This window comes from Carcharhinus amblyrhynchos, chromosome 19, assembly GCF_965287045.1.
Source record: "Carcharhinus amblyrhynchos chromosome 19, sCarAmb.v2.hapA, whole genome shotgun sequence".
Taxonomy (NCBI): Eukaryota; Metazoa; Chordata; class Chondrichthyes; order Carcharhiniformes; family Carcharhinidae; genus Carcharhinus; species Carcharhinus amblyrhynchos.
In genome coordinates, this window is record NC_137342.1 from 46,505,472 (window position 1) to 46,531,890 (window position 26,419).

At 43.2% G+C, this 26,419-nt stretch overlaps 1 protein-coding gene across 1 annotated transcript in view; it reads right to left on the reverse strand.

Annotated features, from left to right (window-relative positions):
• The window catches only part of itih2 (inter-alpha-trypsin inhibitor heavy chain 2), a 79,718-nt gene that overhangs the window by 36,699 nt on the left and 16,600 nt on the right, over positions 1-26,419 (reverse strand). Inside the window, exons 5-11 of the mRNA XM_080207908.1 lie at positions 24,131-24,235; positions 22,621-22,783; positions 17,547-17,654; positions 14,143-14,271; positions 13,902-14,018; positions 12,298-12,466; positions 7,594-7,719 (exon numbers count right to left, since the gene is read on the reverse strand). Coding sequence (XP_080064034.1) covers positions 7,594-7,719; positions 12,298-12,466; positions 13,902-14,018; positions 14,143-14,271; positions 17,547-17,654; positions 22,621-22,783; positions 24,131-24,235 — 917 coding nt within the window. The remainder of the gene's footprint in view (positions 1-7,593; positions 7,720-12,297; positions 12,467-13,901; positions 14,019-14,142; positions 14,272-17,546; positions 17,655-22,620; positions 22,784-24,130; positions 24,236-26,419) is intronic.

Sequence of the window (26,419 nt, forward strand, 5' to 3'; positions counted from 1 at the left end):
TTATTTGGTCCATATTCTCAGTACTTTCTTGTATGGCTGTCAAACATGGGTGACTTACAGCTACCAGAATAAAAGCTCAGAAATTTCCATCTTCACTGTCTGGCATGAATTCTGTGTATATCCTGATAGGACAGAGTCATTGATACAGTTGTCCCCTCAAAGGCAGAGCTCCCAAGTTTGTTATCACTTATCAAATGGTGACAGCTTTGTTGTCTATTGTTGGGATTTCCACAGGATTGAAGACAGTCACAGACCCAAGGACTTTCTACTGAGACAGATGACAGATAGAATGCCTGAAGTTCCACTTCAAGGGAACTGGCAAGTGTTGCCTCAAAGCAATTGTGGGAGCCAGTAAGCTGATCACAGAAAATGGCGACACATCCTGTGTACTGGTATGCACCACCACGATGATCAGAGTCCATGTGCCTTGGTAACAGAGGCCAATGCCCAAAACAACAATGCACAGTGACATCTGGTAGCTTCATATACAACACCCGTGTCAGAACTTGCCTCTCAAGAATTGGCCTCTTTAACCATCAGCAAATGTGTGCCATCTGAAGACACCCTATCTGAAATGGATTTGTTTGTTCTGTGTCCATCATCGACTCAAGAGGGGGGTGGCATGGTGGCACAGTGGTTAGCACTGCTGCCTCACAGCATCAGGGGCCAATTCTGGCCTCGGTTGACTGTCTGTGGGGCTTGTAATTTCTCCCCACTTCTGCGTAGGTTTCCTCCGGATGCTCCGGTTTCCTCCCACACTCCAAAGATGTGCAGATTAGGCGGATTGGCCTTGCGAAATTTTCCCTTAGCATCAGATGGATTAACAGGGTAAAAATGTGGTGTTACGGGAATGGGTGGGATTGTTGTTGGTGTAGACCCAATGGCCTCCTTTTGCACTGTAGGGATTACACGAACAGCATCTTTATTCCGGCCATCAGACTTTTGAATGGACTTACCTTACATTAAGTTGGTCTTTCTCTACAACCTAGCTATGACTGTAACAGTACATTCTGCACTCTCTCCTTTCCTTCTCTATGAATGGTATGCTTTGCCTGTATAACGCACCAGAAATAATACTTTTCACTGTATACTAATACATGTGACAATAATAAATCAAACCAAATCAAATCTTTTGTCAGTGAGAGGGTACCAGCTGTAGAATTATTCTAGTTGTCAGGATGACAGCAAACCAGAGACCAAAAATTACTGAATTCTTCAGTTCATTTACATTTTAAAAATAGAAAAATAAATGATTGGTACCTACATAGTGGGAAGTAAAGCATCACCAGTAATAAATATTATCAATGCTTGCTTAGAAATGGAGATATTTAAAATCATACTGGAGAAACGATATTTCTAAAACATAGAAACGTAAAAAGCAGCATAGCTATGAATTTAATATGCCATTAAAATATCTTGTTAAATCTCGTTTAATAAGGTGCAACTTTTGGCAAAGATTTTTGTATTAAGCCGGGAAGCAAGACAGTGAAAGTTCAATGATTTCTGCTTGACTATAGGTTGTGGGGATCAGTGTACCCTCGAGATGATGCGCAGACCCTCTGATAGCAATTAACTGCACACGTGTGGACTCCGGAAGCTGCACGTCAATTTCAGGGAAGCAACAACGGTAATCACAGATAATTTTCCACTCTTCCTACCAGAAAATCTAGGCAAAGCTGAAATTCCAGCAACGTTTCACACTCATCGCTGCTTTGGCATTCAGAAACTCAGCACAGGTTGCTGCCAGGTAAGGGTGGCGACGCGTCTCTGAGTGTGGACGGTGGGCAGATTAGTAGCCAGTTTTGTCGCTGCAGTTAATCTTTCCCATAGACAGCCTGGTCTTAGGAACAGGAATAAGCAGCCAGGCAGTGAGGTGCTGCAAGAAGGTGGAGAGAGCAGGAGAAGCTTTTTGTGTTGTCAGAAAACCCACTGGAGTTGGTGCAGCATTGAGTTCTTTAGTTTATGGCATTAAATGGATAAAGGTTGTAAAGGTTTTGTTTAAAGTTTATTTAATAGTGTCATAAGTAGGGTAATATTAACACTGCAATGAAGTTACTGTGAAAATCCCCTAGTCACCACACTCTGGCCCCTGTTCGGGTACACTGAGGGAGGATTTAGTATGGTCAACGCGCCTAACCAGCACGTCTTTCGGACTGTGGGAGAAAACCGCAGCACCTGAAGGAAACTCACGCAGACAGGGGGAGAACATACAAACCCCGCACAGACACTGACCCAAGCTGGAAATCAAATCCTGGTCCCTGTGAGGCAGCAGTGTTGACCACTGTGCCACCACATACTGGTCAGACATCATCTCTTGTCATAATTGTCGCTCTGTAAATTTCATTTTGCAATTAGCAACAAAGGAATTTGTGAATGGAAAATCTTTTCTAGTTATGTTTGGAGTCAGGGGTGACAAAAGATATCATAAGGCAGTTTCAGGTGATCTCCAAGGTCATGCCTGAGATTTTAAATTGTTACACTGCAATAGTCTTCACTCCTGCAGATTATACTCAGTTACCATTAATGCAAAGTGTCTCGGCAAATGCTAAAGCGGATGCAGATTCAACCCTGAAAAAATAAAGGGTCTGAAATTGGATTGAGCTAGTTGTCCAGACAGTATTTACCTGAGGCTGCTCGGGGAATAGGAGCTGTGTTAATTGAGGCCCTTATTCATATATTTAATAGCTGCTGGAGTCTTTAATCATTTCTATTGACTGGAATGAATTTCACATTGTACCAATATTCAGAAAGGAAAACAAGTCAGGCACAAGAAATAAATTATAGTCCCATTAGCTTAATGATAGTTATAAGAAAGTTGTTTGAAGCAATCATTAAGCATGCTGTGTAAGAGTACCTTGAATGGGAAGGATTATTAGAGCTTGGCAATATGGCTCTGGAATGGAAGGTCACGTTGTAAGAACTTTGATGGAATTATTCAAGGTCGTTAGATTGATGGATGTAGGTAGGCCTGCAGACATTGCACATTAGAACCTTTAAAGAATTTTTGGAAGGTGCCTTTTACAATCTCTGTACATCCCAAAATGCATTACAGCAAATGATGTGCTTTCAAAGTGTAGCCATGGCTATAATGTTGGAAAAACCGTAGACAATTTTCACACAAGAAAACTCTACAAGCAACACAGATAAAATGAGCAGCTATGTTTTCAGATGTTTGTTGGGGGATAATTATTGGGCAGAACACTGGGAGTCATAAAGTCATTGACGTTTACAGCATGGAAGTAGGTCCTTTGGCCCAACTTGTCCATGCTGCTCTTTTGTTTTTAAAACCCCTAAGCTCGTCCCAATTACTTGCATTTGGCCCATATCCCTCTATACCCATCTTATCCACGTAACTGTGTAAAATGCTTTTTAAAAGATGGAATTTTACCCACGTCTACTACCGCCTCTGGCAGCTTGTTCCAGACACTCACCACTGTGAGAAACAATTGCCCCTCTGGACCCTTTCATATCTCTCCCCTCTCACCTTAAGCCTACGCCCTCTAGTTTTAGAGCACCTCTACCTTTGGGAAAAGATGTTGACTATCTAGCTGATCAATGCCCTTCATTATTTTTTAGATCTCTAAGATCGTCCCTAAGCCTCCTACACTCCAGGGAGAAATGTCCCAGTCTATCCAGCCTCTCCTTATAACTCAAACCATTAAGTCATGGTAAAATTGGGAGAAATCACCTATTCTTTGCATAATTGAATATTTTGGGTGGGATTTTACGGCCTCGCTTGTCCCGAAACCATAAAATCCCGCTCGAGGTTAATGAACTTTCCCATGGTCCACCCCTCGTTCCAATTCCTGGGCTAGACTGGGCAGTAAAATTCTGGCTATTATGTCTGCACAAGGAGACAGGCAGCACCTAATTTTAAGGCTTCATCCCAAAAGATAGCATCTCTTCAGGACTGTATTGAAGTGCCAATCAATATAACGTGTTCATGTCATTGGAGAGGAGCTTAAACCCATTAGCTCCTGACTCCAAATCCAGAATGAATTTACTGATCAATAACTGACTTGTAAGATGGAGGGGCAAATTTTCCTGTTTTGCCCACAACGGGAATCGTAGCAGGTGACAGACGGACCATGGAAAAGTCCATTGACCTTGGGTGGGATTTTCCGGTTTTGGGGCGAGCACAGCTGAAAATCTCATCCAGAGGCTTATGAAATTGGAGGGAAAATCTTGGGAATTAGTTTTCTTTTTATTTCTTCTTTCACGGGATTGGGTGTCACAGGCTAGACCAGCATTTATTGTCCATCTCCAGTGCTTTGAGAAGATGGTGGTGACCCAGATTTCTTTTAGATAGAGGGTCATCATTAATGGTAGTGATTTACATGCAGAGAGGATTGCCAGTAGAGTCTTTCAGGGATTCCCTTTAGCACCATTAATATTTAGAATCTAAAATAATCATCTGACTAAGTACGTTGGGGGAATATTATTCAAGAGTTTAATAATGACAACAAGGTTTGCGTTAAGCTCAGAATCTGGACTGAGAAAGAACAATGGCCATCAAATCTAAATTGGATGTGTAAGCAAGCATGTACCTGGCAGATGGCTTTTAATATCAATGATTGTCATTTACATGAGCAGGGCTAATGCGAAGCATTTTTATATCATGCTTCATGTGTTTGTTGGCATCAGCTTCCCCGAAGGTTGGTTGCCATGGATCTCCATCTGTGTGCTGCCCTGTGCTGCCTCATTCTGCAGAAGTCAACTCCATCCAGTACATTATATCCACCATTCCTTTTCCCCTCTGCTTCCTTCGCTGACAATTTTCTATCAATATTCCCTTCCAATAATCTTGTCTACTCGAATGATGTGACCAAAATATTGGGCATGAACTTACCAGCTGTTCATGCCCCACCGTCAAATGCAAATAAAGATGGAGAACTTGGTGCTTAGTCAAATCTCTGGTCACTGTGGTGGGACAAGAAAATCCCACCGGTGTGAATGGCTAGAAGATTCCACCCTTTGTATCTATCTCTCTTTAAAATTATGCACTAATTTCCTCTTCTCCAGTCATTTCCAATCTTTACTGGTCTTTCTGTTGGTAGGATATGTGGAACATCCTCCTGTATGCTCACATCTTGAATACATTCAGCTTATCAATAGTTTCTTTGTTTGTTCTCCGTGTTTCTGAGGCATACTACATGGATGACAAAACGTAACACTTCAGCATTCTTTTCCGAAGATTCAGGTTCAGTTTCTTTGATTCTGACAGGTCTTTGATTCTGTCAAAGTTGGTCTTGGATCTCTCAATTCTCCTTCAGATCTCACAATCACTTCTTCTATCATGCTATGTCATGATCACATGCCAAGCTAAGTTCAGAATTAAAGTTTAAGGAAATAGATCTTAGTTTTAGAGTATGAGTGTCTAAAAGTTCACTGAGTGCTGGAAGATCGTAACGAAATAGAATGTATCATTAGGCCAATGCAGTCTAAAACAAAAAGCATCACAGTTAATGCCCAGTACAAGCCCTTAGGTGGGCTTTACCTCGGTTGAGAGGTGGCCTGATTAGAAGTCTACAAGGTTATGAGAGGCAGGGAGCTGCCTTCAACCATGCAGTGTCTGAGCTGGAGGTACAGTCACAGTGCTGTGTGCCAAAGCGCAGAAGCTCCAGCTTAGCTTATTCCTCCATGTAGTGGAGGTTGTTGCAGACATTGTGCTCCTAGGTGGCACAGTGATTAGCACTGCTACCTCACAGCGCCTGGCACCCAGGATCAATTCCTGACTTGGGTCACTGTCTGTGCAGATTCTGCACATTCTACTCATGTCCGTGTGAGATTTTTACGGGTGCTCCAGTTTGCTCCTGCAGTCCGAAAGACGTGCTGGTTAGGTGCATTGGCCATGCTAAATTCTCCCTCATATACCCGAACAGGCACTGGAGTGTGGCGGCTAAGGAATTTTCACAGTTTCTTCATTACAGTGTGAATGGAAGCCTACTTGTGACAATAATGAATAAACTTAAAAACAGGGGGTAGAACGATCAAAATAAAAGCAAATTACTGCGGATGCTAGAATCTGAAACCCAAAGGGAAAATGCTGGAAAATCTCAGTTGGTCTGACAGCACCTGTAAGGAGAGAAAAGAGCTGACATTTCACGTCCAGCTGACCCTTTGTCAAAGCTGATAAAATAGATGTAAACCAGCCTCCCATCCATTGACTCTGTCTACACTTGCCGTTGCCTCGGCAAAGCAGCCGGCATAATTAAGGACCCCACGCACCCAGGACATTCTCTCTTCCACCTTCTTCCTTCGGGAAAAAGATACAAAAGTCTGAGGTAACGTACAACCGACTCAAGAACAGCTTTTTCCCTGCTGCCATCCGACTTTTGAATGGACTTACCTTGTATTAAGCTGATCTTTCGCTACACCCTAGCTATGATTGTAACACTACATTCTGCACTCTCTCATTTCCTTCTCTATGAACAGTATGTTTTGTTTGTACAGTGCACAAAAAACAATACTTTTCACTGTATTTTAATACATGTGACAATAACAGATCAAATCAAATTCAACAAGCACATTTCAATCAGAGATCGCAAAGACCAGGCGAATCAGTTGAATTGTTTTCACTGATGTGTTTAAGCTAGTTTAAGCTGACAGAAGACTTTTTGAAATTGCATTTTCGAGGATATGTCGATTGCGTGATAATATTCAGAAATATTTCCTGGGTGCATTTTGCTTTCAATTGTTTAGTGAAGCTAAACCATGTTTGGCAATGTTTGTAATTGTGGCTTAATTGATAGTAGAATCCCTACAATGCAGAATGAGGCCATTTGGCCCATCAAGGCTGCACCAACTCTATGAAAGAGCATCTTGCCCCGGCCTTTGCCCTATCTGCTGTAACCCCACGCATTTACCAAGGCTTCATCTCCATCTAACCCTATGCATCTTTGGACACTAACACCAATGCCGGCATCTCCACATCATGTTTACACTAGCCAGTTTGTGTGGCTTTGATGCATTGAAAGGTGAATTCATTTGTGATCACATTGTTGTTAAAATCTGCGGTGAGAGCTATTGAAACTTTTGCAGAAGTACAACAATTCAACACTCAAACGAAGCTAGCCCAGCCAAACTCTGGAGTTAAATGATTCGTTGAGACACTGAGAATTTGGATGAGTCCGTTAGTTGAGTACGCCCAAGGGCAGGCGGTTGCAGCCGCTCAAAATCCTGCCAAAACAGGCAACGAGCAGAAAACTCTACAGCAGTGATCTTGAGGTGCCTACGCTGTGGCTACAAAGAAGCAACACAGACAACCAGATTGCCCAGCAGGGGGCACAGAGAGTGTTTCCAATGTGGAAAGACAGAGTACTTCTAATGGTTCTATAAATCTAACAATTTTGATAAAGGAAGATGGCAAGAAAACATCTATGAAGTGAAGACAATTCAACTTATTGGAAATAACAAAGGCCATGAGATTACAGAGTTCCTAGGTGAAGTAAAGGTGCATGACCAGAGTTACTCCTAAGCAGAGAGTTGATATATATATATATTGTTGGATCAAATGGCCTCAGTGCCGGACACTCCATGTAACTTGATGTACTATTACATTCTTTATTTCATTAAGATACTCAGAGTGCTTACCAACGGTGGGGTCTCCATCCGAAACCAGAATGATGAACGATACAGATCTTGGATCCAGAAGACCCAAGTTATTGGCTTCCGTCAATATATAAATGGCTGAAAGGATTGCTTCATTAATGTTTGTTCCTGGTTAAAATAAAAGATTGAAACAGTAAATGAATGATGCATGCAATAAAAATGGATCATTGCTCTGCTAATCAGACTGAACAACATGGAGAGAGCGATGTGTAGCACTCGCAGGAATTTTTAAAAATTTGCTTCATCTGTTTTAAAAAGATGAACGTCCCTTCTCTTTTAAACTGATGGCCTGTTACTTTCCTGCGTCTAGAAATGTCAGATTCTTTGAGTTGTATATTGATACAAGCAGTGACCTAGTTCCTGTCTCTTCACAATTCAGAGATTGTGGGCTGGATTTTACACTGTTCCACCAGTGGGTTTGAAGGTGGGAATGGGAGGCAGAAAAAACCCAGTGGATGGCCTGCCACTTCCTACCCACCCATCCCCACCCTTCACACCCACCCCCCACCCCCCACCCCTGGACCTGATCAAAATTTATGGTGGGTGGGGGGAGAGTTTCGCTGCGCCTGCCTTGTCTGGGCCAATTAAGATTAGGGGCCTTGTCCTGCCACCTTCAGCATTTTACCCATGGTAGAGGTAGGCCCACTCTGTAGTGACTTCACTGAGGCCCACAGTGTGGACCTCTTAGCATATGAGCTCCCTAATTAAAGCAGTAATGAGTTGGTCTATCAGGGTGCTCTGCCTATGTACATTAAGTGGAGTGTCAGAGTTACTGACGTTTATTGTCTGTAGGGCCTGTCGGAGTGTTACTACCTAAGTAAATCTAAATTTGGTGAAGTCTGAGGAATTATTTCAGTCACCTTGAGAGAAGTACTGGGTCCATTGGATGTTCCCCTTCCCTCTTTAAATATGACCTCTTGAACCCAGTCCCTAGTCCCTTCGTCCATTCACTGAGACCCTGAACCCCGGACATACCTGGGCTGCTTGGTGTGGTAGGTCTGCCAGTAACCCTAACACTCCACATTATGTACACCAGTAAGGCTCCTTGATAGACCAACTCATTATTGCTTTAATCAGAGAGCTGATAGTCTAGGAGGTCCACATGTAGTCCCAGCACTGGCCACAGCTCCTGGCTGATGCTGCTAGAGATACTTTTTTTTCTATGTTCTGTAGCCTGGTAGGTAGGGATATGATCAGTGCAACTTGTGGGCCAAAGGGCCTGTCTGTGCTGTTTTTCTATGATCCATACTGAGCTCCTGGCCATTGATTGGTGGACAGCTCTCTAAGTTGGGACTGATTCCCGAGAAAGCAGCAGAAATCTTGCCCTAAACCAACTGATTGTGTTCCAGAATTATATTGCAGTGGGGCAGCAGTAGTGGGTGGCTTGGTGGCATAGTGGTTAGTACTGCTGCCTCACAGTGTCAGGGACCTGGCTTCAATTCCTGGCTTGGGTCACTGTCTGTATGGAATTTGCACATTCTCCCTGTGTCTGCATGGGTTACCTCCAGGTGCTCTGGTGTCCTCCCACAGTTCGAAACACGTGCTGGTTAGGTGCATTGGCCATGCTAAATTCTCCCTCAGTGTACCCAAACAGGTGCCAGAGTGTGGCGACTAGAGGATTTTCACAGTCACTTCCTTGCAGTGTTAATGTAAGTCTATTTGTGATGCTAATAAATAAACTAAACAGTAGGGATCATGGTCAGGCTCCCCGAGACATTTTAGCTGCAGGTGGAGAGGTGACCATGGTGGAAATACCAACCTCACACATCGACAACACTTACAAGGAGCAAGACAGAAAGGCAGTTGCTTCACATGGATTGAGCTGGAGCTGAGAGTTTATAATTGTTGTCCAATGAGGGGCATACACGCGATGGGCTGCTCTTGGATATTCGAGAATAGCCTAGTACTTCATGTCGTTAGTGTGCGCTTAAACTGGACCAGATGCTGGGCAACGCGACAGCTCAGTGACTATCACTGTTTGCTGTGCAGACACATGGATTTGGGCCGGTGTCTGTGGGAGTTTGCGCATTCTCCCCGTGCTTGCGTGGGTTTTCTCCGGGTGCTCCGGGTAACAGCTTCCGGCTATTAGGCTGATTGGTGGTAATAAATTGTCCCTAAATTAGTTTTCCCTCAATGTGGAATGCCATAAGCATAGATAAGGGTCATGGGTGGAGGGGGGACTGGTAATGTTAAAATGGCGGCGTGGGCTCATTGGGCCGAAGGCCCTGTTTCCCAGGCTGTTTTTGTTCTTTGTAATCTCCTGCTAATCAGCAACTTTTCTTCACCAACTAAATTAACTACAAATTCACCAGATGTTTAACTGGACTAAGCTTTATCAGCATCCTGTATGGTAATGGGTGAAGCATATCTTGCCCATTTAAAAAGTCTCCCACACCTCCAAGATTCAAGCAGCGTTTCCTCTAAGCAGCACAAGTGTGCAGGGACCAATAGGCAGTGCACCAGCAAATGCATGCCAGGCTCAGTGACAATCTTACAGGGAATGCACAGTTCAACAGACCAGCTCTGTACAGCAAAGAGACATTAGAGGGAGCATTGATTAGGAGTATGATGGAATATCCATCACTTGCCTGAAAATGGAGTAAGCACAGGCAGTTAAGAAGCTCAATACGTTACCCAAGGCAAAGCAGTTCACCTGATCAGTGGCCCTGTCACTGGACTCTATATCTGCCTCCTCTGGTACACACTGGTTTCGGCATGTACAGTTATGGAATGCAACACAGTAACTCTCCAATCTTGCTTTGCCACCACAATCCAGGAGAATGACCTCTGCCTTCAACATGTCCAAGAGCCAAATATCTCAAAAACACCATCATTTTCAAATCCTCTCTGTGTTGTCCACCAACCTGACTTGGATATAGATCAATGTTCCTCTACTGTTGCTGAGTCAAAAAATAATGTCTACCTAGCACCATCGTGGAGGGAGCATATTAATTACCGTGATTTGCAGAAGTCCAAGAAGGTGGAAAGGCAACCAGGTGTGGGCAATAACTCCAGCCTTGCCTTCATCCCATTAGCAAATTAAACATGGATGCTTCTGTATACACATTTTGTGGTTTTAAAGGGGCAAGCCAAACATAAGCTCCCTCTTATAATATTAATATATTGTACATTACATGGTTTTAATGCTCAGGCTTCAAGCAATGTACCACGAGATGATACACAAATAATCAATGAATTATCAGGAATGGAACCCACCTCATTGAGAAGGATTAAACCTGAAGAGGTCCGTCAATGGCTCCGAGTTTAGCCATGAAATAATTTTCACCTAGATCTCAGCTTGTCTCCCCCAGTCTACACAGAGTTATCTGATCTCAGCCCTGTAGCCGTACGGTTATTAGGATTGGCCTCAGCACTCTGAGTTAGTCAGGGCTCCACTCGTGCTAACTATTCAACAATCTCTGCTGTGGCACACAAGATCAGGCTCAACTGTGACGCCCACCCGAGTGGAACAGTTTGCCAGCAATCACCGCAAGGCTCACACAGGAATGAGATGCTGTAGTGGAAACAGTCCATGCCTTCAGAGGAGGGGAGGAAAAGAAAACTGGCAGAAAAAATTGCTGAGCAAAAAGGAGAAGACAAATAAACAATTACCTTTGAGGTAAATTTTTCAGTCATAGAGGCATAGATGTTTACAGCATGGAAACAGACCCTTCGGCCCAACTTGTCCATGCTGCCCTTTTTTTAAACAGCTAAGCTAGTCACGATTGCCCACATTTGGCCCATATCCCTCTATACCCATCTTATCCATGTAACTGTCATTTTAAAACAGAAAATTGTACTCGCCTCTACTACTACCTCTGGCAGCTTGTTCCTGACACTCACCACCCTCTGTGTGAAGAAATTTCCCCTCTGGACACTTTTGTATCTCTCCCCTCTCACCTTAAACCTATGCCATCTAGTTTTAGACTCCACTACCTTTGGGAAAAGGTGTGACTATCTAGCTGATTTACACCCCTCATTATTTTATAGACCTCTAATAAGATCACCCCTCAGCCTCCTATGCTCCAGAGAGAAAGGTCCCAGTCTACCCAGCCTCTCCTTATAATTCAAACTATCAAGTCCTGGTAGCATCCTAGTAAATCTCTTCTACGCTCTTTCTAGTTTAATAATATCCTTTCTATAATAGGGTGACCAGGATCGTGCACAGTATTCCAAGTGTGGCCTTACTAATGTCTTGTACAACTTGATGTCCCAACTCCTGTATTCAATGTTCTGACCAATGAAACCAAGCAAGCTGAATGCCTTTTTCGCCACTCTGTCCACCTGTGACTCCACTTTCATGAGCTATGAACCTGTAGCTCTAGATCTCTTTGCTCTGTAACTCTCCCCAACGCCCTAACACCCTTGAATTACTGTTTTGCTGAAAGTTAATGGAATTGCATATTGATACCACAAAGGTAAGGTTACCATAGTCCCAGATAACCAGGGGCAAGGTTGAGGAGGTATTGAATCTATGGTATTGGTGTCAATCTCCATCATAAACAAGCCGCCCTGCCAAATGAGCTAAACCAACCTCCCAGTGCAAGCTCAAACCTGTGATTCCTCATTTAGCAAGTACTACATTGTAATTGTGCTGTTGTGAGGATTGAGTCCAGGCTTTTCCCCAAAGGTGAGATCAGCGGTGAGTCTCCCTGGCCTATTCTTACACACTTTGTAAACACGTACCACCGTTGGGCTGGATTCTCTCAACGTATTTTTTGGCCTCCTTAATCTGGCTGGGAGTGGCTGACACCAGGTGGTCGTTCCAGGCACGGATATTGTGGTTGAAGTCAATGATGGTGAATTGGTCCTCAGGACGGAGATCAGCCAGAATCGTCGCCATGGCTTCAACGGTCTAATTCAGAGAACAAAAAATATTGATCGGTTGAAATGGAGTTTGCTTATCGTTGGATTCAGATCTCCAGAACAACAGGTGATTTTGAAAATGGTTAGAGGGCGGAATTCAATGGACAATGCCAAGCTCTGTTGACCTCGGCAGGGATTTCCAACCTTGAGGCAAGCGCGACTGGAAAATCCCACCTAAAGAGTTACATTTCTGACTTTTGTCCAGTTTATTTCCATACACATGCAAAAATATAGCTACTCATAAAAAGAAAAACCATATAATCCAAGATGTTGTCAAAAGCTTACGTCCTTCTACAAAAAGAATATATTTTCTGAAGGCCTTATCTCTTTGGCTGAGGTTTCATGTGGATTCAAGAACATATCACAAAATCTTAGGTGCACTTGTGTTATCAACCATCTAATAAATCCGCTAATTTGAAAATTTTGGTCCACCTTGTTGTCCAACGAGGGGCATACACAGTGGGTCGTGCGAGGGCTGCTCTTGGATGTTGCTTTGAGAGTTGCCTTGTGCTTCACGTCATTAGTGTACGCTTAAACTGGACCAGATGCTGGGCAACATGACAGCTCAGTGACTATCGCTGTTTGCTGTGCAGACACATGGATTTGGGCCCGTGTCTATGGGAGTTTGCGCATTCTCCCTGTGCTTGCATGGGTTTTCTCTGGGTGCTCCGGTTTCCTGCCACACCCCAGTGATGTGCTCTTAGGCTGATTGGTGTAACAAATTGTCCCTAAATTAGTGTCCCCTCAATCTGGTTTCCAATATGGAGTGCCATAAGCGCAGACAAGGGTCATGGGTGGGAGAGGGGACTCACAATGTTGAAATGGGGGTGCGGACTCGTTGGGCCTGTTTCCCGTGCTGTGTTGTTCTTAGTTCTTTATATATGGTGAGAGCGCACATAACTTGTCAGTGGCATAAGATATCCTAAATTTTACTCTAAAACATGTCCTTCAAGTTCCTGGATAAGATCCAGGTGGCACCATTGAATTATCTTTGCGTGTTATTTTAATGTTATCATTAAACTCTTTAATTAAACTGACGATTGTGTTCAAATAGTGCAAAGAGGATGTTTGCACAAAAATGTACCCAGTGAGTCTCCAAGAGAAAGATTAGGAAATGGAAACAGGTGATTGGATTCTATTGTCGTTGGATGCCATTGTTCTGAATGCAGGAAACTTAGAAACCCAAATTGCTTCTTGAACTTGATTTTACCATCCATTCACGCCACAGTCCTACTGGTGAAGTTGGAGAATTTGATGGCAAGCCAAATCTCCATTCATTGCAATGAGATGGGAAGAATGATCGAAATTTTCTCAACCTTCGAGATGCTGGGTTACAGAAAAAGATGGATGCATCTGCTGCATCATTTCAGAACCTTCAAGATATCTTAACACTGAAGAAATATTACTGGAGCAAAAATGTTTACCTGCTTCATTTTAATTCCCCACATGGAGCCGCTGACATCAATGACAAAGACAATGTTTTTGGGAAGCGGTGGAAGATTGCTTGGGGCAAAAAAGTGAGCAAAGTAACCATTGGAAACCTGGAGTGAGAGAGAGAAAAGATTGGCAATGCTTTAGTACCAAAATAAGTTTTTCTCCCCTCCGAAAAATGTGTAAATAAGTCAACAAGGTGCATCTGAAATGTTCTAAAGGTCAGGCAAGAACCTGAATGCTTCCGCCATTGAGTTCCCGCTTCACATCATATCTCACAACAATGCTTCCATCAATGGCAGAGTCCGAACAATTTGGACATTTCCGCTGCTGGTCCATAGTTGGCTTGAAGGAAATGTGGGCCTAAAAAAAAACAAAATGGAACTGTGAGTGCCTCAATGACATTCAAAGTTGAATCTGGCATTGGTCTCTGGGCCCTCATTTGGGAGATATTACAAATGTGGTGTCTGTTTCTCCTCCACACAACTTATCAAATAACTTCACCACACAGAGTGGCCTATTGCTTTTGTTACTTTGACAGGTTTTGCAAAAGCTTAAAATAAAACTAGACATTAACACTGTAACATACTCCGGAGATAGCTCAGCAGACTACCTTGTTACTCTGCTGAAACTGGAAGTTTTCACTAGGAAAAGCAATATTTCAGTGGGCAGCATGTGCCCCAGTGGTTAGCACTGCTGCCTCACAGTAGTAGGGACCCAGGTTCAATTCCAGCCTTGGGTTGCTGTCTGTGTGGAGTTTGCACGTTCTCCTAGTGTCTGCGTGGATTTCCTCCGAGTGCTCTGGTTTCCTCCCACATTTCAAAGATGTGCAGTTCAGGTGGATTGACCGTGCCGAACTGGTCCTTAGTGTCAGGCGGATTAGCAAGGGTAAATATATGGGGTTACGAGGGTAGGGCCTGGGTGGGATTGTGGTCGCTGCTGGCTGAATGGCCTCCTTTTGCACTAGAGAGAGATTCTGTGATTCTATATTTTGTGTGGGTTGAAGGTACTTGGATTATAATGAGTACTTTGGCACAACATGGCTGATTTTAACTGCATCCACTTGACATAAACAGAGAGACATTGGCCTGAAATTGGTACGAGATTATTCACTGTCCCATTTATGATGGCACGACAGCCACTTGATAGTGGCCTTTAGGTGGATGGCATGTAATTTTTGGGATTCCTTGGCATGGATAGGATCCCAATTTGCAATTCTATCATAGAAGTGCATGTTATAAAAATATTTGGATTTCCACTAACTTCTTCCTCAGATTGAATTTCCCTTCCTAAGACCAGCACAGTCCATGTCGGAATAGGCTGTATTTCTTGTGTTCCCCAACCCGTGAGTTGGAGTGCTGATTTGTTGCATGGCACTTGCTGAGGCAATGCAGATCAGGCTAAGATACTCAGCCTTTCTGGCAACCACAGCAGGACTCTGTGCTAAAAGTTTAATTCAGCCCAACCCTGCATATGTGACATATCTGCATGGCCTAAGGTTCAACCAAATTGTGCTTAGCAAGGTTTTTGAATTAAAAATTTGTAGTCAAGAAAACTCTATCTCATGCTTCTATTCCTTTAGGGAAACATGCAGAAAATGCGAATTAATAAGCTAGGCTATGCAGATGAATCCATAATGAATACTATATTGAAATAATACAAATACATTCAGCTTATTCTTCTAATGTGGTGGTGGAGATTTGTATCATATTTAAATATTTCTTTAATATCGGACTATCCTTTCTCTTCTGTTAACGTGCTGGTAATTATTTTCCAAGAAACAATACGCGAATAAAATTAGTAAGAGACAGTATTAGGAGAATTAACTACACAAGAGTTGACTATGCAGTGGTTAGAAAAGAAAAAGATTTCAGAGTACACAATCCACCTGGCAAAAGTGAATTGAAGTAAAGAATTAATTTATTAAAAAAATAATATTAATCACAAGTGTGAATCAGGCATTAGCTTCTGGTAGCTCTGAGAATAAGCACCCCTATCCAGCTGTAGTATCTGTAACGGGATATATATCAGATTAAAAACTTCATAAAGTCCCTTTAAGTAAATGTAAGGTAGTGGAGTAATGTATTATTGGGCCAAATATTATCAGAGAGTTCTGTAATTGAAGCCACTCAAAACTTGTTGTGATTATATTTTGAGATTCAGGGCAGAACAGGGGATGGCATGGTTGGCACAGGGGTCGGCATGGTAACAGAGTGGTTACCACTGCTGCCTCAGAGTGCCAGGGACTCGGATTCAATTCTGGCCTTAGGTGACTGTCTATGTTCTCCTCGTGTCAACATGGGTTTCCTTTGTATGCTCTGGTTTCCTCCCACAGTCCAAAGGTTAGGGGGATTGGCCATAGTAAATTGCCCTTTAGTGTCCTAAAGTGTGTAGATTAGCTGGATTAGTCATGGCAAGTAGGGATTATAGGGCAGGAGAGACATCCTGGGTAAGATATGCTGTCAGAGAGTCAGTGCAGACTGTATGGGCTGAATGGCCTCCTTCCGCATGATCAGAATTCTATGATTCTATGTGTATTTTGCATATAAAAGTGTGACAGATGAGTGTGACAGGTTGACAACCCAACTGACTTTATAGTATGAGCCAGTTGTATAGCAAGCCCAACTTAATTGTCAAACAGAGCTGTACTCAGTGCAGAAACATTTTAGATCCTGCAAGTAATGATTGGAGTTCAAATGCAAAAGCTGAATGCTGAAAATGTGACAGAAGGAGTGATGATGCATTGCCAGTGTCTGATAGCTGGAAGACCAGTGTTATTCTAGGGGATTCTGATGGGCTAGAAATAATAGCTTCAGTCTTTGGGTAGAACATTCAAAAGAATTGCAGATCTGCATTCCGATCTCTGCCATTTGGTATTCAGGATGTGTCTGGCACGTCACTCATCATCAGAGAGAAATGTTTCAGCTTGGTGCTCTTTGGGAAATGGTTCTAGTGGAAGGTTGCATACTAAGCAGCCAGACACTGAGTGGCCCACCAGATATCCCTACGTTTACATTCAATTTCTGGCACTTACAAACTCGCTTTTTCAAAAAAAAATCTTATGTTTCAAATTCACCTCTAAGACATTGCGCAGTGAGCAACTGAAGAAGTGGTGGAATAGCTCCAGTGTCTTTGAGACCTGGAAGACCAGTGTTATTGGGGTGGCACAGTGGTTGGCACTGCTGCCGCGCTGCACCAGGGACCCGGGTTCGATTCCCAGCTTGGGTTACTGTCTGTGCAAAGTCTGCACATTCTCCCCACGTCTGTGTGGGTTTCCTCCAGGTGCTCCCATTCGTCCAAAAGACGTGCTGGTTAGGTGCATTGGCCATGCTAAATTCTCCCTCAGAGTACCCGAACAGGTACCGGAGTGTGGGATTTTCACTGTAACTTCATTGCAGTATTAATGTAGGCCTACATACTGAACTAGTATGACAACTAAATGTGACAACCAGTGACATACTAAATAAATATAATATAGGATTCTGAGAGGCTGGAAATAATAGTTTAGGCCTTTGGATAGAACATTCAAAATGATTGCAATACTGCTTTCCGATCTCTGCCATTTGTTATTCAGGAGTGTCGTGCATCATAATAGTTTTCCTTGTAAAGCCCCTTTAGAAGCAGTAACTCACGTTTACCTTGTTTTCTCCTTTGGTTATATGGATCAGCCCATCAAACTGTGCTCCAAGCATATTGGGTGCTTCGATGTGGCTGATACCTTGTGGCTCAAATATATAGACATCAACCTGAGGGAAAAATAGATTACGTTTTTAAAATATTGATTGCTCGATTAATTAATGATATCAAACCACCTTTTATTTTTCCTCTCCTGCAGATGGTAACTTTTGGTGGATGTGAACATATTCACATTATTGTCAACAACATCATCAAAGCAAAGTACAATACTGCAGATGCTGGAATTCTGAAATAAAAACAGGAAATTCTGGAGAAACTTGGCAGGTCTGGCACTATCTGTGGACATGATGTAGAGATGTCAGCGTTGGACTGGGGTAAACACAGTAAAAAGTCTCACAACACCAGGTTAAAGCCCAATCAATTTATTTGATAGTAAACCCACAAGCTTTTGGAAACTCTGTTCCTTCGTCAGGTGTGTGGAAGGTTAGCTGTAAGGACTCACATTCTAATCAGTATTCTGTAAACTACGTATGCCTCTATATGCCCTTCTCTGATCAGTACCTTCCACACACCTGACGAAGCAACAGTGTTTCCGAAAGCTTGTAGGTTTACCATCAAATAAATTGGTTGGACTTTGACCTGGTATTGTGAGACTTTTTACAGCATCTGTGGAGACAGAAGCAGAGTTAATATTTTGACTCTGTATGACGCTTCTCCCAAACTATGGATCGAAAATGTTAACTCTGTTTCTCTCCTCAGATGTTGCCAGACCTGCTAAGAAATCAGGTCCCTGGATCAGGAGCAGGAAATCTAATCATTCCTGTTCTCTAGTTGAGTGATGTTGAACCAGTTACAGTGGCCCCATTGGTGCATGAGGTGAGGCTGGCTATTGCAGCAGAAATTGAAACTAATATGCGACTTACCTGGTCAAAATGTTGCAGTTTCTCCATCACTCAAACCAGCCTCCCATCCATTGACTGTCTATACTTCCCGCTGCCTCAGTGTCCCGGATATTCTACCTTCCACCTTCTTCCATTGGGAAAAAGATACAAAAGTATGAGGACACCTACCAACTAACTCAAGAACAGCTTCTTCCCTGTTGCCATCAGAGTTTTGAATGGACCTTTCTCACAATAAGTTGATCTTTCTCTATACCCTCGCTATGACTGTAACACTACATCTTTCACTCTCTCATTTCCCTTTCTATGTATGGTATGCTTTGTCTTTTCAGCACACAAGAAACAATACTTTTCACTGTTAACCAATATATGTGACAATAATAAATCAAATCAAATTAAATCAGATCAAATCAGTGCCACGCATGTGTTATATCTAACTAATGAGCTGTCAGGAGTGAGAACGTTTAGGTATCTAGTTTAGTGAATCTCCTATTGTCCCCAGATTAGTCTGAAATTTGAAAAGCTTAGCTGCTAACCTGCTCATCCTCTCAGAAACAGCTGCAATAAGTGGAGAAATCCAGGTATTGCAGTCACACAGGAACTGTTGAGTGTGATAATGCCATGCTTTTAAGAAATGTTTTTGAGTCATATTTCTGTGCAGGAATTTTTTAAGTCTGTTCTAACACTGGTGCTGCTGGGTCTGTATCCGGCAGCCTTGTATTGTTACTGCAGTGGTATAATTGTTCCTAATTGCTAGAATGTTTGATTTAATCTGGATTTGTGCTGTTCCATTGTTTTTAGTGTTTTGCCCTGGGGTTTTGCAGAGTAGGGCTTGATTGATAGCAATATCAGGTGACTGCATTGACCAGGCTCACAGAGAGAAACCCAACTCAGTTGCCTTTTAGGAACTGTAAAAAAGGAACAGTTTGAGTCTTTCCGAAATCTGGAGACTGGGATCTGCTAGAGATTAGGCTTATTTCTCCAAAGTTCTACTGTTTGGTGATATATCCTTCTCTGTAAACTGCTGCATAGGAGTCAGAAGGAAAGTGTCTTTCTGTCTCTGTCCAGAGGGGTTAAAATGCTGGAAATCTAGCATCCACATGAGCATATCTGTTTTTGTCCTGATTTACACATGGGATTTATGCCTATGGGGATACTGCTTACATTGGAACTGTAGAAATTGCTAGTTGTTAAGAATTATACCTTGTCATGTTTAGATATTTCCAATTGGTAAAAGTTATGTTAATTATTTTTATTATATTTTACCTGTGTTGTTAAAAGTAAAGATTGTTTTAATAAAAGCTTCCTTGTGGGTAATTCGAATCAAACCTGGAAAGAAACACATTATGCTCACCCTAATGCCAAAATCAGAAACAGTCAGAGTTTAGGCTAACTTCATAATATACCTCGGAGTTTCTGATCTGCTGCCTAACATGAGTCAGTGACAGATGGCACTAGCTGAACATTTCCTCAGGCTCAGTAACTTGGGGGAAGGTCTAGGACATTTGTCTTAGGGCTGGGAAGGTAATGTCATTGGACTAGAAATCCAGAGGCCCAGATTAAAGCTCTGGGACGTGTGTTCAAATCCCACCCCACGGCAGCTGGTAGAATTGGAGTTCAATTAATTAAAAGAAAACCAGTAATTAAAAAGGCAGTCCTGGTAATGGTGACCATTCAGTTGCTTTGAAAACCTGTTTGGTTCACCTGTTCTTTCGGGAAGGAAATCTGCTGTCCTTAACCGATCTGGCCTACATGTGACTCCAGACCATAGCAATGTGGCTGAGTCTTAAATGCCCTCTGAAATGGCCAAGCAAATCACTCAGTTCATTGGCAATTAGGGATAGACAACAAATACTGGCCTTGCCAACAATACCCACATCCAGTTGAAGAATAAACAAAGTAAAAAGGTGAAAGAAGAAAGAAAGGTCTAATCTTCATTTATCTACACCTTTCTCTTGCTTCACAGTCTGCATGAAGACAGCATGCTGTGTAATTTATATGTTGAATGCTATATAAAGTGGGCATTCCATTACAAGGCAGCTTCAGACTCACAGTGGGCCTGAGGAATATGGAGTGAATTAGAGGAGGCCAAACCAGCTGTCAACAATTAACACCAATGACTTGTTCTTTGCACACAAGTGAACACAATTATCGAATCTGACTCAAATGTTTAAAACACTTCCACACTGCTTTGTCATGAAAATAGCATTGAATTATTTAGTCATGGTAAATCAGAGGTTCTGATTGCTTTCCCAAATCTTTTGAGTTGTGGAATTCCTGGAGATGCCTTAATGGCAACAGGAAACCCCAAACATTCTCATAATATTGATGGCCCTTTGAGGGCAAAATAGATGCAAATACAGAAAGCAAATGTAAATGTAAACAGGGTTTCTCTCGCTATATAGAACATTGAACACTACAGCACAAACAGGCCCTTCGGTCCACAAGTTGCGCCGATCACGTCCATACCTACCAAGCCATAGAACTATCTGTAACTCCCAATCCCATTAAATCCCATATACTCATCCAGAAGTCTTTTAAAAGACCCCAGTGAGTTCGCCTCCACCACCATCGACGGTAGCCGATTCCACTCACAATTTATGTAAGGTATAGATATTTATATCTATGTATACATTAGGAATTGGGAAGAGGCACCCACAATCACAAATACATTCACCAGCTGCATGGACCCTCATATTAACCTCTTGCCAAGCCATCCTCACATGACCTCAACATTAACCACTGGAAATAGTACTCACTTTAGAAGTGGTTAGTCTAAAAGGTTCTCTTATTAAAAAAAAATAATTTTTTCTTTTTGTCAATTTTTATGGGAGGAGTGATGCTGGAGAGCTGATAGCCATATTGGACACACACACACGCTCACCTCTCTCTCACAAGCACACACATCTCTCTCCCTCTCTCTCAAACACACACAGCTCCCTCCCTCCCTCTCACACACACCACCCTCTCTTACACACGCTAATTCCTTTACACACTCAGCCCCGTCATACCTTCAAAACCCCTCTCACACACTCAACTCCCCATGATCACAGAGATTCACTCCCTCTGTCACACATACTCGCATTGATCTTCTCACACACTCATCTTCCCTCGCACATTCAAGCCCCTCACACACTCATCTTCCCTCGCACATTCAAGCCCCTCACACACTCATCTTCCCTTGCACATTCAAGCCACACACAGACACACAACACTCACTCCCTCACACACACAGACACACACAGACACACACAGACACACACATCCTCATCCCCTCATACATTCACCCTCTTTCTCACTCTGAGACCCGCTTGATAATCATTCCCTCAACCCCCACTCCCCAACCCATCGAGGCCTGTGCTGGATACTCATCCCTCGCTCTGAGACCTGCACTGGCCACCCCATCCCGTTGTGCTCTGCAGACTCCAGTTTGGGAGCCCCTACATTGAATATAACAGCACATTTTCTCAGGGAAATTACCTGTGCAATGCATGTGTAAATTGAGTGAGATTTAATGCACTCAAACTCTGTCCACTTGAATAGAGTTATTATCAGACCCAATAGATTTTGAATCAAATGAAGAAGGTATTAGAAGGGTGAACAATTGTTTGGCCAGGTAGGCGGGTTTTAAGGAAGATGTTAAAAGTTGGAGAAAGAATGGTAACAAACTAGATTTACTGGGATGCTACCAGGACTTGATGGTTTGAATTATAAGGGGAGTCTGGATAGACTGGAACCTTTTTTTTCCTGGCACATAGAAGGCTGAAGGGTGATCTTATAGAGGTCTAAAAAATAATGAGCTGCACAGATCAGCTAGACAGTCAATATCTTTTCCCAAAGGTAGGGAAACTAGAGGGCATAGGTTTAAGATGAGAGGGGAGAGATACAAGAGTGTCTCGAGGGCAATTTTTTCACACAGAAGGTGGTGTCTGGAACAAGCTGCCAGAGGTAGTGGTAGAGACGGGTAAAATTTTATCTTTTAAAAAGCATTTAGATAGTTACATGGGTAAGATGGGTATAAAGGGATATGGGCCAAATGCAGGGATTAGCTTAGGGATTTTAAAATAAGGGCGGCGTGTTTCTATGCTGGCAATCTCGATGACTCTGGAATATTTGCCACCTGGTTAGTGTGAAACTCCTAGACTGCACAGTCCAAATGAAAGAATGTCAGCAATACCTGGAGCTGTTTCACTAAGTTGCCTGGGTGGAGAATGATAGTCTGTTCATATAGACCCAGTCGTCGTTGTAGGAGTTCTTGGCAGTAAAGTTCGAAGCTGACTTTGCTCCCTCCAGGTACATTCACTTCTGCTTTAAAACTTTCCATCTCACGGACTGAGGTGCTAAACATGGAAAGCATGAATAAATTATTAAACATCAATAAATTACCCAACAGACATCTTGTTTTGATGGTTGAGTATCTTATTGGGCAATGAGCAGAACATACACAGGAAAGGAGAGAATCATTTTATAGAACATAGAACATTACAGCGCAGTACAGACCCTTCAGCCCTCGATGTTGCGCTGACCAGTGGAACCAATCTAATGATCCTCTAACCTAAACTATTCCAATGTTATCCATATGCCTATCCACTGACCATTTGAACGCCCTGAAAGTTGGCGAGTCCACAACTGCTGCAGGCAGGGCATTCCATGCCCTTACTACCCTCTGAGCAAAGAACCTACCTCTGATATCCATCCTATAACTACCACCCCTTAATTTAAAGCTATGTCCCCTCGTGTTAGCCATCACCATCCGAGGAAAAGGTCTCTCACTGTCCACCCTACCCAATCCTCTGATCATCTTGTATGCCTCAATTAGGTCACCTTGTAACCTTCTTCTCTCTAATGAAAATAACCTCAATTCCCTCAGCCTTTCCTCATAAGACCTTCCCGCCATACCAGGCAACATCCTGGTAAACCTCCTCTGCACCCTTTCCAATGCCTCCACATCTTTCTTATAATGCAACGACCAGAACTGTACACAATACTCCAAGTGTGGCCGCACCAGAGTTTTGTACAGTTGTAACATGGCCTCACAGCCCCGAAATTCAATCCCTCTACCAATAAAAGCTAACACACTGTACACCTTCTTAACAACCTTATCAACCTGGGTGCCAACTTTCAGGGAGCTATGCACACGTACCCCGCGATCTCTCTGCTCGTCAACACTGCTAAGAGTCCTTCCATTAGCCCTATGTTCTGTACTCCTGTTATTCTTATCAAAGTGAATCACCTCACACTTTTCCACATTAAACCCCATTTGCCACCTCTCGGCCCAGCTCTGCAGCTTATCTATGTCCCTCTGCAAACTGTAACATCCAGCCTCACTGTCTACAGTGACTTTGGTGTCGTTAGCAAATTTACTAATCCATCCTTCTACACCCTCATCTAGGTCATTTATAAATATGACAAACAGCAGTGGCCCCAAAACAGATCCTTGAGGTACACCACTTGTAACTGGTTGGGTTTGGAGGCCACTCAACCACTGGGGACACCCAACGATGAAACAGTTGAGGGTATTTTCCCATCCACCTTGCTGCTGGAATTTTAACAGGCGGGATGTGGACAACGTGAAACCCCATTGACAGCCAGGTGGGAACCTCCAGGTTTTACCCCAGTGTGGCTGGAGTATTCTGTCCAGTGTGTGTAATACAAATAAAGAACAGATATATCACAGAAACTTGTACCTGATCATCCCAGCAGCCTTGCCTTCAGCTCGTGCTTGTGCAAAAAGATTTCTCGCTACACTTTTTTCATGCACAGATCCAACAAATGTTATATCATTCACAGTCCTATGCAAGAGATGGAAAGCATATTAATTAATTTTGTTGCAGTAATGACACATGTTTCTTTTGGACTTCATTATCTAACTTTTTCTTCCCATTCTCTCTATATCATAATTGCCTCGAACTCTGCCGCATTCCCAGTCAAGGGAACAAACTAGACACTCACTTCCAGACCTGCTCCTTAGGTACTTACAAGACTCATGCCCAGATTGATTTTTCTCCCTTTTGTTCCTTCACCTCCTGAAAGGTCAGACTTCAGGCTGGGATCTCGATTCCCAAGTGCCATCCAATACGTTGCTACAGCGACTCGCGGGAGAATTCACACTGAACGTGGGCAAGTTATTGGACGTTGGACAAGCAAACAGAAACCTCTCGCCAACTTATTATGGTCACTGCCTATTGACCAAGGCTGGGATTTCCCAGACCCACCACCATCGCTTGACGTTTGGTTGCTCTGCAGTTTTTCCCATCCTGCCTGCAACGCTGGTAGGACTGGAAAATCTGGCCACAAGGCTGGGAACCGTGGCTATTTTCCCTATCTTTGTCCCAGGGGTTTGGAGGTTAATCACAGTGCTCCTTTAGGTCAAACCTGAGGCTTAATGATCGGCATGACTTAGACAAAGAAGCCTTGCTTACCTACAGCACCTTTCATGACCATAGGATGACCTAAAGCGCTTTGCAGCCAATGAAATAGTTTTGAAAAGTAGCCACTGCTGTACTGTAAGAAACATGGTGGCTAATCAGCGCACAGCAAGATCCCAAAAAAAGCGCTACATGATAATAACCAAATAATTTTTATAGTAACGCTGATTGAGGACTAATTATTGAGCAATGTCCCCTGCTCTATTTCAAACTTTTTTAATGCATTCATGGGACATAGGCATCACTGGCTGGCCAGCATTTATTGCCCATCCCTTGTTGCCCAAAGGCAGTTGAAAGGCAGCCACATTGCTGTGGCTCTGGAGTCACATGTAGGCCAGACCAGATAAGGCGGACAGATTTCCTTCCTTAAAGTACATTAGTGAACCAGTTGGGTTTTTTTTGATAATCAGCAATGGTTTCATGGTCATCAGTAGAGTCAGAGGTTTACAGCATGGAAACAGGCCCTTTGGCCCAACTTGTCCAATCTACCTTTTTTTTTAAAAAGTCCCTGACCTAGTCCCAATTGCCCACATTTGGCCCATATCCCTCTATACCCGCCGTACCCATGTAACTGTCTAAATGCTTTTTAAAAGGCAGAATTGTGCCCACCTCTAAGAGCAGTGGGCGAGAAGAGGATTGGGAAAGGTTTAAATGTCAACAAAGATTGACAAAGAAGTTGATAAAGGAGGGTAGGAGAAGCTATGAGGCTGGGCTAGCACTTAATATAAAAAAGGATAGCAAGAGTTTTTATAAATATATAAAAAGGAAGAGGCTGGCTAGGGTGAACGTTGGTCCTTTAGAGGATGAGAAAGGGGAGCTAGTGGTAGGGGATGGGGATATGGCGAAGGTCTTGAATAACTTTTTTGTTTCTGTCTTCACGGAGGAGGACGTGAATAATTTGCCGGGTGTTAGCGATGGAAAGGTGGTAGGAATGGAGGGTCTTAATGACATTACTGTTACTAGAGAGGTGGTGCTCGACTGGACCGGATGGAATGCATCCGAGGGTTCTGAAAGAAATGGCGGAGGTGATAGTGGATGCCTTGGTGGTTATTTTCCAGACGTCGCTGGATTCCGGGGAAGTGCCGGAAGATTGGAAAACGGCTAATGTTACGCCGTTGTTTAAGAAGGGTGCCAGGCAAAAGGCGGGGAATTATAGGCCGGTTAGTTTAACGTCTGTGGTAGGTAAAATGTTAGAATCCATCATTAAGCAGGAAATTGCGAGGCATCTTGAAGGGAATTGCTTGATAGGGCGGACGCAACACGGTTTCATTAAAGGGAAGTCGTGTCTGACAAATTTACTGGAGTTCTATGAGGATGTGTCTAGGGCAGTGGATAGAGGAGAGCCGGTGGATGTGGTCTTTCTGGATTTTCAGAAGGCGTTTGACAAGGTACCTCACAAGAGGTTATTGCAGAAGGTCAGGGGACATGGAGTTGGGGGTAGGGTGTTAGCGTGGATAGAGGATTGGTTGTCAAATAGGAGGCAGAGAGTGGGGGTCAATGGGTGCTATTCGGATTGGCGGATGGTGACTAGTGGGGTGCCCCAGGGGT